General features: G+C 39.3%; 1 protein-coding gene and 1 long non-coding RNA gene across 3 annotated transcripts in view; one reads left to right on the top strand and one right to left on the bottom strand.

Moving 5' to 3' along the window:
• The window catches only part of LOC112154878 (mitogen-activated protein kinase kinase kinase kinase 4), a gene marked incomplete in the record, with an annotated part of 67819 nt that extends 51669 nt beyond the window's left edge, over window positions 1-16150 (bottom strand). Inside the window, 2 exon segments of one of the 2 annotated variants that reach the window (XM_024286107.2) lie at window positions 15400-15465; window positions 15709-16150. In XM_024286107.2, the coding sequence (XP_024141875.1) occupies window positions 15400-15465; window positions 15709-15765 (123 nt within the window). 2 annotated transcript variants of the gene reach the window in all.
• LOC118600291 lies at window positions 1285-15786 on the top strand. The gene is made up of 3 exons (XR_004949915.1): window positions 1285-1631; window positions 5300-5405; window positions 12240-15786. It is a non-coding gene; the product is annotated as an uncharacterized LOC118600291 (long non-coding RNA).
• Window positions 16151-16840: the final 690 nt, after the last annotated feature.

Genomic DNA, 16840 nt, shown 5'->3' with positions numbered 1-16840 from the left:
AACAAAAAGGAAACCTGCCATTATTATTAAACACCTCTTTACCCCCAAATCAAAAAGTTATCTGTTCTTAACTTGCCACAACTTGCAGAACTAATGAACTACCGGGAGTGCCAGTCGTTTTCAATGCATATCAATTATAAAAAAAAAAAAAACTTTTAAACAACAGCAGTTCTTAAGATTACCAATCTGTATTACTAGCTTGTATTGCTTTTTAAAATGCAATTAATTGATTTCAAAATGCTTCCTCTATTTGTTGAAAATACTGGTTCTATTTAAAATTGTTATTTTCCCCATGAAATAAATTAAACTAATCCCTTGCGCCAACCTTGTTACACTGAATCAAAGAGTTTAAAAAAAAATCAGAATAAACATGTTTTGGCTGATAAAGTAAAAAAAAAAAAAATAACTGTATAAAACAAATTTTTTTCCCCCACGTTCCTCAGTTTTTGCTCAGGTAGGCTTGAGTCAGACTTGCATCATCCTTCTTTCATCGGCCTGATTCATTTTTAACCTCAGGGATGGCGTCACTCGTTCACTATCATTTCACACAGCCGTCATGCCTCCCATTGAGTGCCAGCAGGGCGTCCTGGCTAAAGCTGAAACAACTGTTAAGCCTCAACAACAGTCAAACTCCCGGTTGAACTGCCCTTATCAGGACAATTAGCCCCAGACAGCCAACTCCAATTTCAACAATAGTCCAAGAAATTATATGTAGTTGAATTGTACACATAATGTCCCATTAAAATAGATATTAAACACCCACTCTAATGAAAATTGTGTTTTGACGTGATTTTGTAGCATTTTTCTCATGATGGAGAATATTTATGGAGAAAATTGAGATTAAAACTGCATTTCTTCATTCAAATCATTCCAAATCTGGAGCAGACAAAAAAAATCCCATTGGAAAAACTTGTAGTTGTTATGTACAAACTACAACCGGCAGGCCATAACCACCCTGCTCTGTATGTGCAGACAAATAGATCCATGCAAGACTCTGTTTTTCTTGTCTGAGCTGGCATCGCTTTTTTTGTTTGTTTGGTTTTTTTTTGTTTAAAAATGGCAAAATTCTAATTAAAAGACCTCTGGGAATAAACATTGATTTACTGGCAAAAGATGATTTAAGTGGAATTTTATTACCAAAAGAAAAAAAAATTACTCTGCCTTGTACTTGATCATCACAAGGTGAGACTGAAGTGATATCAACATGTGACAGATAACATGGGTCACATCATTAAAAACCTGTTGACCCACAGAGAAGCACTGCTTTGCTGTCAGCACTCACAGAGAGAGATAGGGTTTCCTGTCTGGGCCCAGCCGAGCTCATCAGCTGAGAGACCAAAAATAAACATCAATCCCAGCATGCCTCACAAGTTACCATGGGATCAAACGATATGCAGCGAGGGTGGACACCGAGCATTTGTTTTAATCACATGGTGGAGAAGGAAAGGAAGAAGGGGAAGGAGGGCTGACGGCGGTTAGACACGACAAGAAAAGAGAGCAGAGTGAGGGGTGATTACAGAGCAGCTTCAACGACACGATGAGAAAAGATAAACAACAAGCTCATCGGAGTTGGCTGAGAGACTTGCAGTTGCTGCCTGGGAGAGTAACGAGTTATCCAAGACATGCTAAGAGTAAGGAGAACGCAAAGTTTTCAGTGCCAGCGATGTAAGGCTGTCTTTGTTTCTTGTAAATTTGAATCACATGCGGATATAAACACATGCACAGTCATCCTTCGGCAGTAAAGCGAGACTTTACAGTGGATTCATCTCTAAAAAACAGAAGATCAAATCCAGATCCTGAGATGAAAAAAAAAAATGTGTTAATTTGCTTTACAATCCAGGTAGTAGCCTATTTAAACATAGTAGATTGTATGTTTTAAACAGAAAACATAGGAGTGACTAACTCCTGCAACCAAAATTTCTTATGAGCGTGAGTAATACATGAGTCATTAGACAGGTGAATAATGCAGGAGAGAAGACAGATAGGAGGAGCAGCTTCTGTGAATCAGTCACATTAGTAGATGTGCAAAAGGAAAAATAGAGATGAAAACACTTCAGACTACATGGCAGGGCAGTAAATCTCTTTCTGAACGTAACTTCATGAAATGCCACAGAAATTTCCACAGAAATACCATTGAAAGCCTTTGTAGACCAAGTAAAGTTTTGGTGCCCTACATATGTACAACCATTGTTTCGTTTTTGACGGTTATGGGGTTTCCAAACATAGTTTAAGAAAAATATTCAAATACATAAAATCGCCTTTAAGGTGGATGGTCTAAATAAGGGGGATTTCAAGGCAAAAAAATATTCACATTGTATTTAACAGTCAGAAAAAAGCAGCTGAGAGAAACAGTTTCCATACAATAAATTATAAGGGAAAAAAGGGTATGGAAAATGGATTGATGAAATTTGAGCCATGAGCTATTCCATCACAGCTAAACCAGGAGATTCTGCAGACTCCTTCAGATAGCAGATTTCTGATATGTTTAGCACATATACACACATATATATATAGGATCAGTCTGTTCCAAAAACGGTGCGTGTACTTTCTATTCTAGGTTCTTTTTGAGAGACTTCGGGCCAGTCAGGAAAAAATAAAGCCCATTGTCAGCTACATCCACTGTAGGAGGCTTGACGCCGAACGCTCACACCTTTCTGAAGATGAGAAGGAAGAAAAACGCCAAATCTGGCACTCAGTTTTTTATTTTTTTGGCTTAATCTTCAGGAACAGCATACACTATTGGCAGGATCAATCGGGTATCCGAAGAAGCAAAACCACGCAGGAGGTCAACCCACAAGTCCTTTGCGATTAACGTAATGAGTACCCTTGGTTTAGACTGTAAAGGAAGCTAGAAACTAGAAAAATAAAGTACAAAAGTTTCAAAAGTATTTGGCTCACGTATTATTTTCATTTATCTATATTTTTTGTAAAATATTTAACATTAAATGTTCCTTTTTAAAAAATAAATTAAAAATAGTGAGGGTTGGTTTGATATGTAGAATCACCAAGAATCTACAGACATCCTTATAAAGAGAAGTAAAATGAGAGGCTGGTTGGTTATGGATCATGTAAGGGTTAAGGGCCACCTGGCATAGCTCATTGAACATCCAGTCTTATCGTGTTGGGTTACGACAATCACACCTGAGGCTGAGTAGGTGAGGTGTTGACACAAAAAAGTGATTTTTTTTATTTTTTTTTCCTCTTCTTTAAACGCATGAGTCATAATTGAAACATGTAAATAGTTTACAAGGCAAATCCAGCTAAGACCAGACCAGTCTTATGCAATGAGCTTTTATTGAACCACAGATGCAATCAGTTTACGTGGTGATTTACTGTGTGCAGCAAAAGAGATTGCATTTTGGAGCAAAGCGATAAAGCGTTCATTTATGCAAGAAGGGACAGGCCACTAAGGATTTATGCATAAGCACAGTTAAAAAAAAGTCCCTATGATTCATTGAAACCCGTTCAATTGATGTTACGTCTTTTTTTCTCACCTGTAAGTAGGACGCGTGTCCACAAAACAATTTCTAGACTAGTTTCCAGAGCAACCTAATAAGCCCTGAAGGATAGATTGGGGTTGGGGGGTCTGACACTAAACTGACCTGTATAGCAGCTGCACTGAGCATGCTCAAAGTCAAACGACCAAACACCCCGAAAAACAAAGCACAGGCTTCATCACAGACTGTGGGAGGTGCAGCGTGGAAAGCAAATGTGCATGAGAACTCATGGGTTTGTGTCCAACAGCTCAGCAACAGAGACTTTATATGGAAAGAGGCGAGGCTGCCAAGTGTGACAGAGCCTCTTGGCACTTTTGATACTGCGGAATATTCAATAACGGTTCTGTTTTAACCACTTTGCAAAGATAAAATCCAACTTACATCAGACCCCACCATCTACAAGAATGAGCAAAAGAGATAAAAAAAATGAAAGTTTTTAATGATTTCTGTTGCTAACCTGCTGTAGGGCTACAAAGACTTGCCATAAAGGTGTTGATGCTAAAAAATGTCAACCTTTTAACGTATTACAAAGGCTGGCACTATTTTAAATCAGGATGCCCAATACGTCAATAAAAGACATGTGGGTAGATCATTAAAAATGATAATAAGTTTTTAAAAATTAACGTCAGTCAATAGTCATCTTCGCCGAGAAGTATGTCACTTGATTGACATACAAAACAGCCAACTGAACATCTTCTGATACATACAACAGTGCATATTCAACAACACTGAGCACCATGCCCTGGTAGATAGAGCTCTTCTTCCCCCTAAACTTCAGAAAAGTGTGAGCGTTTAGCGTCAGACTCCTAACCATAGATGTAGCTGCAAATTTCTTCGACTGACTTTTCCACTGACTCAGTCACTCAAAAAGCACAAAACAGAATGCACATGTCAGCACACAATGAATTGTGGTGCTGTTGACATGAGAACAAAGACATAACAGTAGGTCCAATTCAACAAGCTATTGAAGGAAAAAGGGCAAGAACTTTTTTATCATGCTGTAATCTTACAGTCATCTAAATCTATCAATTTAATTCAAAATAATTAAAGACCAAATACTGACCAAAAGATGGTCTACAGATTACAGATTTATAAAATGATACTCCAAATCTGAAGACCTACCAGTTTTTCAAAGTTTTTTTTTTTTTTGCTTGTTTTGTTCAGTTTTCTTAAGTTGTAGCTGCAAACAACTACAAATTGCTTAGTTTTCTTAAGGATATTAGTATTAGACAAAACAAGAGTGAACTAAAACAGTTATATGTGATCAATAAAGAGTAAAAAAATGCAGCATTTTTACATTTATGAAACTGTTTTTTTTTCCTGTGATGTCTTAATGATGTATGTCTTATAGCTAATTTTAGGGTTAAAACAGAAATGTTAATTAGATTGGTGTGCATTTTTGTGCAATTTGTTGAAATATTTTAAAAGGATGCAAAAAGTGGAAAAGCCTATGTTAACTGGCTGTCAGAGAGTCAATATGAACAGCTAAAATACATCAGATTTTCTTATGCTGTCTGGTTACTCAATCTGAGTGATGACTGTGTCTGAAGTGATACAACCATAACCAATTTGCATAGCTTTGCAGAACTGTAAATGTAAAGCATCCAGTCTTCATAAATTTAAAACAAAAAAATAATGAATTGTTCAAGAAGAAAGAAAAAAATACAACACATTACTACTACACTAAAAATTCCCTTTAAAGTAATGCATCTCAGATTCCTCCAGCATTTGTGTAATAGGAAATGATTCTTGTACACTTCAGGCTGCAGCTGCATCTCATGACTGCTCTATATGTATTTTAGAACCCTTCAGTCCTCGTGGGAGTGTGTGCAATCTGCCCGGCTACAGGAGGAAGTGCTCTGACAAACTGAGCCAATCAGAGGCAGGGATTCCGGTCAGCTGGCTGAGGTTCATCCCTCCTCTCCAATCACACCGCAGGATTTGTGGTCAGATGAGGGTTCAGACCGGCTCATGGTGTTTTGAAGCAGATGAAAACAAAAGCTAATGAGGCCGTCGGTCTGCCTGCCAGCTGCCTGGCTGCGCTCATGGCTGAAAGAGGCTGCGGAGCTCCGAGAAACAAAACAGGATTTTTTTCTACTACAGCAACAAACATGCTTCTGTGTTTTTAAAGTAAATAGAAAGCTAAGTAAAGAAAAGCTTTCAGTTATGTTAGCCGATTCAAATTCGTCTCATTTAATGGTTGTATAGCTTTTTGTTAAAAGCTACAGACTTTATCAAATCCATCTGGACAGTTCCTTAACTGAGAAGGCCAGCTTCCAATTTAAATCCGCAAAAATTCTTGACCGATAATGGCTTCCCTTCTCGATTTCAGCATAAAAACTAAAAGGTAAAGCCACAACAAGTGCATTACAGACCAACTGGGGACATTAGGATCCATCTCCTCAAGATAATCTATAATATATTGGTACTGTAATTGCAGGGCTCTATAGTCCAACCAATTTGGTCACACTCAAATGGAATCTATCCATTTTCCAAACCCACTTTATTCCTTTTGGGGGTCATGGGCTGCTGGAGCCTATCCCAGCTACTGTTGAGTAAAGGCGAGGTACACCCTGGACAGGTCACCAGTCTGCCAACACATTAACACCTAGAGACAATTTAGAATAATCAATGATGCATGCTTTTTGACTGTGAGAGGAAGCTGGAGTTCCCATACATGCACAGGAACTTCTTGCTTAGTGCTAATAACTACACCACAGCATATTCCTTAGTATACCAACTAAAAAATATGGTTACAGTCTAGAGCCCTGAAATGGTCCAACAGATTCATATCCTCTCCACTATGTCAAGAGGTTCTGTAGGATAGAAACTCTAAATGAATAACACACTTGATTTTGAATTATGTTCCATACGATTTGACACTTTATACCCAGACACCTTCAGCCTATAACTGCTGCCTTTGTAATGTCAATGAAAAAAGATTTAGGCAGTATGTGTAGACATCTATACTAAATATGTTCAGTCCTAATCCAGAGTTACCCATATTTTTATCACATCTTAGTTTCATAGAGTTTCTCATTGTGTCCTGTTCAATCGGAAGTCGAGATATATCTTTTTTATGACTTTTTATTAATGAACACAGTTTATAGATCTCATTCTTTTTTCTTCTTAGCTCTCTGTTCTTAAAGTGTTCTCTTCAGCTTCCACTTAGGACAAACAGCCCCCCCGCCTAAAAGCAGCTCCCCAGTCCAGATGGCCACTTGTACAGTAAACCCCCACCAACCACACACACACTGACACAAAGTCCACCCATTTAAACCACAGAAGCTCAGACAGGCGGGCAACTGTCATTAAGAACCCCAACGAGACGCCAAGTTTGTTAGAGTGTGCCTCAAAGGGGGGGGGGCTTTAATAAGCCAAGAGGACAGACACACGTTGTGTCTTTATCCAACTAACCAGCAAAGCCACTTCTTATTCAACACGCACCACCAAAGGCTCGGGAGGAAGGCTGGTCAAGATAAGTCTTCAAAACAAAGGGGTTTTCCAACAAAATCCAAGAAACATCTGAAGTCCTTTACCTGAAGCTCAAACCAAAGGGTTTACATGACTAAACACATTGGCTTAAAGGAATTGAAAATCTGTCTGCTCACAAAAAAGGTGACAGGATAAAACAAAACTAAAACACACTGTTGCTCTGACATGGCATTCACCACCCCAGCCAAAGTAGGAGCCATTTAGCTTGAAACAGAGAAGCTTTCAGAGGTTTTTTTATCAGGCAGGAGGAGGTCACAGATAAGAGAATGAAGGGCCTTTTATATGAGATGAGCACAACCGCTGTGGAAAATCAATACGCAGGGAGTCCTGGGAAGAAGCAGGGAGGCATGGAACCCATCAAACCAACAAACACGTGACTCGTGCCTTGGAAACATCATACCATCTTTTTGACTCATGAGCACTTGGCTGAGGGAGCAATAAAGGAGGACCCCATAGGTACTTCACTAATTGGTAAAATTTAACGGATAAATTTTCTGGCCACAATCAAGTATTGGATAATGAAAAGAGCCAGACAAGCCAATGCTGGAACGCATAAGATGAGGAAAGAGCAAAACAGTTTTCTTTTTTGGTAAGCCATTAGCATCTTGACTATGTTTTTCTCTGTAAAAAAATTATTAAGAATTGTAATGAATACACATTTGACCACAATGCCTCAGCTTCTCCAATATGTTTAGGAATAAGCAAGCAGAGCATCATGTGAGATGCTGATTTGGTGTGTTGCTCCATCTTAAGGGTAGTCCAGTTTTGTCTTGCAGTTCCTATTAGGCTGGTACGACCATCTCCAGGCACATCATTGAAAATGGAACATTCGATTGTCCTGTGTAAGGTATGAGCATTTGTAAAGAATTCGTAAGGGCTAACTTAAGTTGCACACTCTAATGACATACAGGTAATGCCATCTTACAGTATCCCCTGACCCCTTACTAACCCCATGCAAATGCTGCAAGCCTAGGGCGTCTAATTGCTATGCAAGTGCCAGTAGGACGCCCACATATACTATGATCTGATTGTCTAATTTCTAACAGTCAGGCTGCACATGAGCAGCATGCACTTATGTGAACAACACTCACAAGCCCTTTGCACAATCTGCAGGATTTGGGGAGGGTCAACAAAATGAGAGCATCTGTACGCTGCATCTCGTTCACCTTTCCTTTGCCCTGTGTGTTGCTAAGTCTCCACTATGATCCGTCTCCCGCACCATGCCCATAGAAAAAATGTGCATGAAGATTTTTACTCTACAGACTCACCGGGCAGTCTACGATCTACTACCTGTGCACTGAATTGTCAATTTTTCACCAATAGACAACTTATATCCACCCGTTAAGACCGTTGTGGCAAAGGCTTAAATCAGCCCTGATGAAATCTAAGAAAACTAACCACACCATTAAACTTTAAATTTATTATAGTTATGCAAGCCAGATGATCTAGACCTTCAATTCTTCAAAATGTATATGAAAACACGGTGTAACGGATGCATTGACGTTATGGTTGTTATATTCACAAAAAAAAATTCAATATATCAATTTCTTCTCATTATACTAATTTTCAAGTGTCAAACTAATCTTTAACTACTTATATATATTTCAGTACAGTACACATTGCATAGTGTAGTGAGAGGACACTAAAACAGGAGCCGTGCATTCAGAAATGTAATTCCACACACCTATAGAGTTGACCAAAAGAGATACAATATGTGCATTCCATATTAAAAATGTAGAGTTATGGAGGTTTAAAAGCTGAAAAGCAGCAAATTATTTTTAATATCTTTTTTTTTCTTGGTCTTGATCCACACTAAGCTTAATTCCGTCCTTCTGCTTCAGGCGTGTGCCATCTCATGCTGAAGGATTATAGTCACCATAGTGGATTGAATTTCACCGACACTCCCCCACCCCTCTGATTTATCCCACTGAACAGGGTTGAGGGTGAATCCTTCCAAGTTCTACTAGCTTTCTACTGCTGCTTTTTGCCACTTCCTTTGATTTTATCCATGCCCGATTTCCAATCCTTTTCCATCTATGCTCCTGATATCTCTGCCCTTGTAGATACAGACATCCCTGTTATTTTGCTTTTACACTACTTTTCTAATATTAGCCTGATTGTATGAGAATACGGGAAGTGGTTGGCTCATTAAACTTTTAGCAGTCCATTTTAAGAGCTGAGTGAGGCAAAGCTCCCAACTGGGATATTGCAGCAAAAGATTTTTTTCTGTCCCAGCTTGTATATTCACCCCCGCCGCCTGGCGTGAACAGTAAAGCACGACCCAAGAGAGAGTCCAAGAAAAGGTGTTAAACTCAACTGAAATGAAAAGAAATAATTTCACAGTTTACATGAGTTAAGGACTTCCAAAATAAAAACTCAAAGTGCTTAAAATAAAAAAAGAAACGCATTCAAACAAATGTGTCGAAGCTCAGCCCCCTCCCTCCCTGCTATGTATCAGCTTTGCCCTGTCAACCCTTCACAGCAGCCATCCCGCACACACATGCACACAAGTTAAACAGAACAATGATTTGTTAACATCATACTGCGTCAGTGGATTCTTTACACGTTGTTTACAACACTACATAATAAAAATGCTATGTTTTGTACATCCTGGACCTTTGTGGTTGCTGAGTCTGTGCATCAGCTAATGGTTTGAGTGCATCCACTAGAAGCTGCTGCAGCATCCGTCTGCAGTTAGCATCATGACCTACATATTGTCTGAGGCTCTGTGTCCAACTCTGACTAAAAGAATGGAAAGTAAAGTACATCGAACTAAGAACTCAATTCATGACTAGACAAAAAAAAACTTTGCAGGTTTATTTCTTCTTCTTTCCTGGTTGATTTCAACTGAATAAATCTCTATCATCAATCATCAAAAGAAGACAGCCCAACTTCTCCATCATAAATCTACACAAGAGTGAAGTTCCCGTTGGTGCCATCATTGATACAGCTTCCTCTTCCTTCTTTTGGAAAGGTCACTGAAGCAACAGTATCTTAGGCTGGACAGTAAAGTTCTTAATGGAAACAAGTTTGCTTGCCGGTCCTGTTCCCGTTGGTTGCAGCCGAGCTTAACTTCCTGCACTGTTAAAGGTCACGGCAGACACGACTAACATTCCAGTTTGAATAGCCGGAAGGCTGGTGAGCCAGCTTTGCATGAGTCTATTCCCTCTGACAGCTTTGTAGTTCCTCCACTTTACATAGCTGGGGTTCCACTATAAATAGAACGGCACTAAGCTGAAATCATTTCAAAACATTCTCATGTGAAACACAAATCTCTTGGCTACGTGTAAAAGAAAACAGTCAAGTAAAAATTAATGGAAAAGCATCTATGAATTACCTGTTGACTCATTTTTAGAATAAGAACTTCTAGTGGCTGACATGATGTTAAAAAAGTCAAGCTACAAAAAGATATCAGCAGCTTATTATAGGATGACTAATTACAACAGAAAATGCCAAAAAAGGGAAGAAACACAAACACAAAAAAATAATAATTTTTTTGATCACTAAATAAATATATACTGTATTTATGTAAAAAATTATCATTGTTATCGGCTATTTGACAAAATACTAGAGTGGGTGGTCATATCCATCCAGCTACTTACAGATGATGGTGGGCACACCCCGGATACTTCGCCAATCCATCACAGAGCAATGGTCCTATCAAAAGCAGCTAAACCTGTGAGCTTCCAAGGCAGATTTGGGCTCCACTATCTATAGTTTCAGTTTAGATCTGACCTTTTTTTTCCTTTAATAACATTCTTAGTGAAGACTTATTCTGTAGCTTGTTGATCAAAAAAAGTGTGCATGCTCTGGCGTGTATCCGCCTTCCAAACTTGCAATGGATCTGATAAATCCAACCATTTAATATCCTTTAATCAACTTTGCTCGGCAGGGTGTCACACCCAACTGCAGTTTATCATCAGCAAAGAATGGCATAACGTCTTTTGCAAAGAGAGGGAGGACAGGTGCGGAGGAAGTGAAACCTTTGTTTTCATCTTTACAGTACGTTTAATTTTATTCCTGTTTCCATTTCCTCAAATGTGATGCATTCCTCTATTGTAATCAAACACGTCTAGATTGAAACACATGGCAGATTGTGTTGAGTGCCTGCCGAGAAATGCATGAAAAAGGGAATTTGAGGCCTTTAGAAAAGCTATGTCCCTTTTTTTTTTACACCAGACTTAAGTCTTTATCATACGTGTTCCTCGCTAGGATAAATGTTAAAAAAGGGAAGCATTTACATAAACGTTTTGACACTATATAAGGAGTTAAAACATCCAGTCTTCATTGGTAAAATCTTGAAAAACATGAGTGTAAAAAGTGTGAATACTCCATCAGGACTCATAAATATCAGTCTCTGCACTCACTGAAATGCTCACAGTTAGTCATCATTTTTCACCCACAGGTACACTGTGTCATCCCAGCTGAATGCACACATTAAACTTGTTTCTCATTAAAACAAACTGCCTTTATTGCAGGAAACACTTTTCTCTCATGACGAAGTAGACACTGGGGAAACAAACTAAGCCATTTTATTAATTTAAAAAAATTACATCTCCTTTTAAATGTTTTTATTGTTAGCTTAATGAATCATTAAATTCTAAACTTGCTTAGTCCTGTTCAGGGTTATGGGGATGCATATTCAGCTAATGAAGAGTCAAGACCCAGGAAAGACCTAGATGGGATTTGAACCAGAATCCTCTACCTGTGAGGCAAGAGAGCTACCCACTACATCACCCTAAATTAACCACTGAACTATATATTATACAGAATTTACACTTTTCTAGATAACAAATCCTGCAGGATGATCAAATCATCACAAAAATGAATCCATTGACTGTATATGAGAAATGGATGGACCGAGTGTGATGTCACTCATAGAAAATTACTTCCTTCCGGTTCCAACAAAATGAAGTCGATTCAGTTGGCATTTTTCACAAAAGGAAGTCGCCATGCTGGATTCGGAAATCCCAACGTGACAAGCAGTAGTAGTTCGATTTTGGTCCAAGTCACCGTTTCTATGGAAACCACTCTCACCAGTCAGGAGTAAGCTTGTTGAAAGTCCACACCTCTACCATTCCAAAGCGGGCTAGGGAGAATTTGTCAATCAAACGTTTCAAACTTCTTATAGAAAAATTATGAAAAAAATTTGGATTAGCAAGAACATGTTATAAAAAATGTAGAAGAGCAAGAATTTATATTCTGACTAATAGAACGACTGAGTAATAACTGTTTATTTCTCTACAGAAGTCGATCGGACTTTGGCTTGTTGGAGCCAGTGGGTACTTCCTGTTTGAAATGGAAGGGGGAGGTGTCTGAAAGTCCAGTTCTCATCTACAGTTGATGGCGTAGGAACAGGGATGTGGCTTTTCTAATCTGACCATCACGGAAAATCCACTAATTTCTCCTTGTGGCGCTGATGACTTCCGCCATCTCACTGCTTCCTCACAAATCATGGAGGGGATAAGATCCTGAACCCCGTCTTTGTTCCAGTCAGAAACAATTTGTTATGTTTCACCAACTTAAAGGAACATTTCTAAGTGAGCCTGAAACAATTAGATCTGGGGTTTTGAAGAAAGAAAAGGTCTTCAACTCTGCGAGTCATAAATGGGTTAAACCATTTCCTCTGAGAGGGGGATTCCCAGCTCCGCTTGCTGAGTGTGGTCTTTACCCTCCGGTCAAAAGTGGGGGAAAAAAGTGACTGCCTTTTTCATTAGCTGTTATTTGAATTTTCCAACACCTCACACTGTTAAATAAAAATAAAAAAGTGGTTTAATTATTTTCTGCCAGTACCAAGTATATATTTATTTCACTTTTTTTTACAATAACAGTTATTTAGCCATGCTAAAATCTACTTTCTACTGGGAAAATAGATTAAAATCAGAGTAATAAAAGAATTTAGTAAAAGAAAATGAAGGTGACATAATTAACTGACTTTGATTTACAGTAGATTTGACATCCGAGTTGTTTGGGGGCCATAACTGTCTAAGGAGAATGCATCTCAATCCTACAGCCCTTTTCTTCTGAGTATGTCTACTGTAGTCATTTCAGAGTGTCTCTGTCTTTTCCACACCCCCCTCTTCAAATCTCTTCATCCTATTTTTTCTATCCTGACAGCTGTTGCCGATGCACACAGCTGCAATGCCTCAGCCGGTCACACTTGGTTGCTATTTGCTGGCTAGGGAAGCTCAGACTGTTGAGGATCAACTGCACATGTGCGGGCAAAACACAAATGAGGAGGGGGAAAAAATGGTTTGTGGGTCAAGGGGAGAAAAATGTCAATTTTCCTTTAAAACTGCTTCAGAATTTTGAGCAGCTCAACCCAAAATGTTTGCGTTCCAGCACGTCTAAGGATTTCTAGGATAAAATATAACAATTTTTTGAGTACAAGTCGCATTTTTTATATAGTTTGGCCGGGGTGCGACTTATACAAAGGTCGTCCTCCACAGGCTTGGTGTGAAATTTCAAAGTGGTTCAAATCTTGCGAATCTTTTCCAGTTTTTTTTTCTTTTACAGCTCTAAAATAGTGAAAAACTGTGTCATACAATTCCGACCAGGCAAAAACCGCAAATATCAACCTCTCTTTTTTTTTTGTTTTTCAAATGATTGGCCTTTCCCATTGACTGTACAACCCCTTCCCCCTCGTGTTCCAAAGGAAGTATCTGTGGGCTTCAAGAAGCCAAAATCCCATAGACTTCCACTGAGAAATAAAGTTATCACTCAGTCAGTCATTCTATTTGTCAGAATAACCATTTTGTCTCTGATACATTTTTTTAATATCTTGCTGATACTAATTTATTGTGGTGCCTGGTGGCCACACTTCAAATGTTTGATTGACAGCTTCTCCCGAGCCACTTAGGGGTATGGACTTCAAAAAAGCTCACTCATTATTTGCAACTGTTGCAACTCAGACCGACTCGGGCCAATCACTGTCGTTGGGCGCCAACTCTCGGCGCCCGTAATGTGGAAAAATCATTAACGAATTTGGTCTTATTTCGCGAGAGTTTGAGGTAAGGCATTTTCGTCTTCGTCCAGCAGTAATAATTTATGTTTATGGCATTTCCGTGAATTCAAACGGATCCCAACATCACTACCAAATCCGAGTCCGTCATTGGTCAAAGTTCAACTGCTTTAGATTTCAGCGCGTTTTGTACATAAAAGCCGAAAACGGTTGTAGCTACTCTTGAACAACTAAAACGCACAAATACACTCATTTACGTGAACTTTTCATTGAAGGTGGTTGCTTGAGTGCACGTTGCCAAGGGTGATATGATCCTAACCTCACAGTCAACACACCTTTGATCAATTTTGGAATCTGATAAACTTTGACATGTTCTGTAGAATTGGTTTCCTGTAATGTGTGTAAAAAAAAAAAAAAAAACAAGTCCTGTCAGCGCTAATATGTCCATCACAAGCAGAAGCAGACTTTTTAGTTTTTGTGCTGCTTCCAGCCTGATGAAGACTCCTCCAATCCTGAGTGTGCAGCAGCAGCAATGGATACCACACTATGAGCGACAACATACTGTAGAATAACCAACCTAAAGCGTGTGGAAAGATTAAAACTACATCCAAACTCACAGTGGGACTCTAAGGGAAGCTGAATAATAAAAGCGTTTGCATCACAAAGTAGCTGCAAGCAAATCAGCCTCAATCACAGCCCTTCAAAGCCAACACTGCACAGCTGTCCCCAACAGAGTTTGAAGCGTGAAAGCTGCAATCCAAGTCTCCAACACTGATGCCTTCAAACCGAAAAGAAGTCAACAGAAGCTGATGCAGCCGCCCTGACCCGGTCTTCATCTCCCATGTTCTTATCTCTGCCAGGCAACAACAGGATGATGTCGCTATTCATCCCTCACAGGGGGAGGGAGGAGGGGAGGAAGGTGTGAAGGAGGCTGCAAGAGGAGCAGGGAGCCTCCATGACACGGACGTGTTCGATTATCTGCGAGTTGAGTGGATTTAACGGGCATTGGAGAGCTGAAGGCCCCTCTGGGCGATGGCAAATGCGCAATGAAACACCGCCCACCCAATGGCGCACAAGTCGGTCAGCGTGGCTACAGCCTTGTCATGTTGGCCTGATCAGTGAAATGAAGGTCTGGTTGGGTGTGGATGAGGAGGACGGACACGTGACAACATCACAATTGTACTGCAACTGTGATAAAAGGGTAAAAAATTAAAAATATGGATGGAGGAAGGATGGATGGATGGCATAGCTGATAGGCCAAAATGCTATCAGGGATAATCCAGGCCAGACCGCACCGGTCCCAGATGAAGGAGGGGAGGGGTTGACGTTATAATAAACATATTCTTCAATCCCAGAGGAGAGGAGGGGAAGGAAAACATGCTTAAATGCAGTGTTTGGGCTTCAGTTTCCGTCAGTTTTATTTTGGGCTTTAAAAAAAATACCAACCTTGTAGACTTGCCCATAGGTGCCATTTCCAACCACTTCCACCAACTCGAAAATCCCAGCTGGATCCTGGATTTTAAAGATAAAGCAAACACGTGAGAGGGCAGAAAAAAAAACCATCTTGATTAATTGACTCGTTACAGTAATTGCAAAGGGTTCGTTTGGTGTAACTACCGGCAGCGCCCAGTTAATATTAGACAAAGAAAAGCTACCGCAGGGCTATGTTAACATTAGCATTGCTCACAATTGTTATATTATAATTTTCTTACACATAAACTTCTAAAAATAGGATTAAAATGAAAAACAGCTCACCCGCAGGGATGCCAGGTCTATATCCACCAGACTTTTCGCCGGAGAATCGTTCGCCATCTTCGCAAAAAAAAAAAAAAATCGGTGTTAATCAAACGTAACGACGGCGTGCTTTGAAGTTTCCTCAAACGGACGGCGCTCGTCTCATCCTCCCGCGCGCCTGGATAAAATCACTGAGCTTTTATTCCTCGTCCACGGCGCGTCTCCACTCTTTCTGGTCCAGCTGAAAGGATCCGCCGCCGCCGCTGCTACATTCCGCCCAGAGAGAGCCTGAGCTCCTGCCTGTCCCTGCCTCCGCCCGCCCTCCCTCCACCCGTTCGTGTGTGCTCGCCGAGTCTCCGCCCTCTCCCTCCCACTCGGTCCATATGTTTATCTTTTTTTATATATTTATATATATATATATCCACCCGAGCGAGAGTTTACACGGACCTATTTGAAGGAGACACAATATGCGGCCGTTAACGACCACTGCCCCCATTAATATCCTGCTCAAACACAAGGGGACTAAATGTGGGCGTGGCCTATACCAGGTCATCAAAGAGGATGCTTTAGCTCTGAAACCAAAATAACAGATGTTTAACTACAGGTGGTTATAGCAAAAACTTGACTTTATTCTACAAGCTTTACTTAAAATTAATATTAGTAACACAAGTAAAAACTGTGAATATTGAAATTCAATTTCTTATTAACTGAATTAAAGTAAATTATTTATAGTATTTTAAAGATTAAAAACACACTTTGTGTTTTTAACATGTTCTTTGGGTATTTTTCTCATAATGGAGGAATTATTTGATGAAAATTACATTTTAATTGTGTTTCTACGGAGCCCCTAAAGGGACATTAAAGTAAAAAAAATATTTTTTTTACCCAAAAATTGAATAATAATAAAAAAAACTTTAGTTACTATGTGGTGTGCAACCGTTACTAACTAGAAAAGCATTTTTTTTCCTAAAAAATTTCAGTTAGTACTTTTTCTGGTTGACATCTGGTTTCCCTAAAAATTAACATTAAAAAAAATCTGGTGTGTAATTGGTGTGCACCAGATATCAATTGGTGCGCACCAATTACTAACCAGAAAAAAAGTTTTTTTTTTTAAATTTCTATTAATATATATATATATATATATATATATATT

Source organism: Oryzias melastigma, linkage group LG21 (genome assembly GCF_002922805.2).
Source record: "Oryzias melastigma strain HK-1 linkage group LG21, ASM292280v2, whole genome shotgun sequence".
NCBI classification, from domain to species: domain Eukaryota; kingdom Metazoa; phylum Chordata; class Actinopteri; order Beloniformes; family Adrianichthyidae; genus Oryzias; species Oryzias melastigma.
The sequence above is the reverse complement of the archived record's forward strand: the minus strand, read 5'-3'. Positions and strand labels throughout refer to the sequence as shown.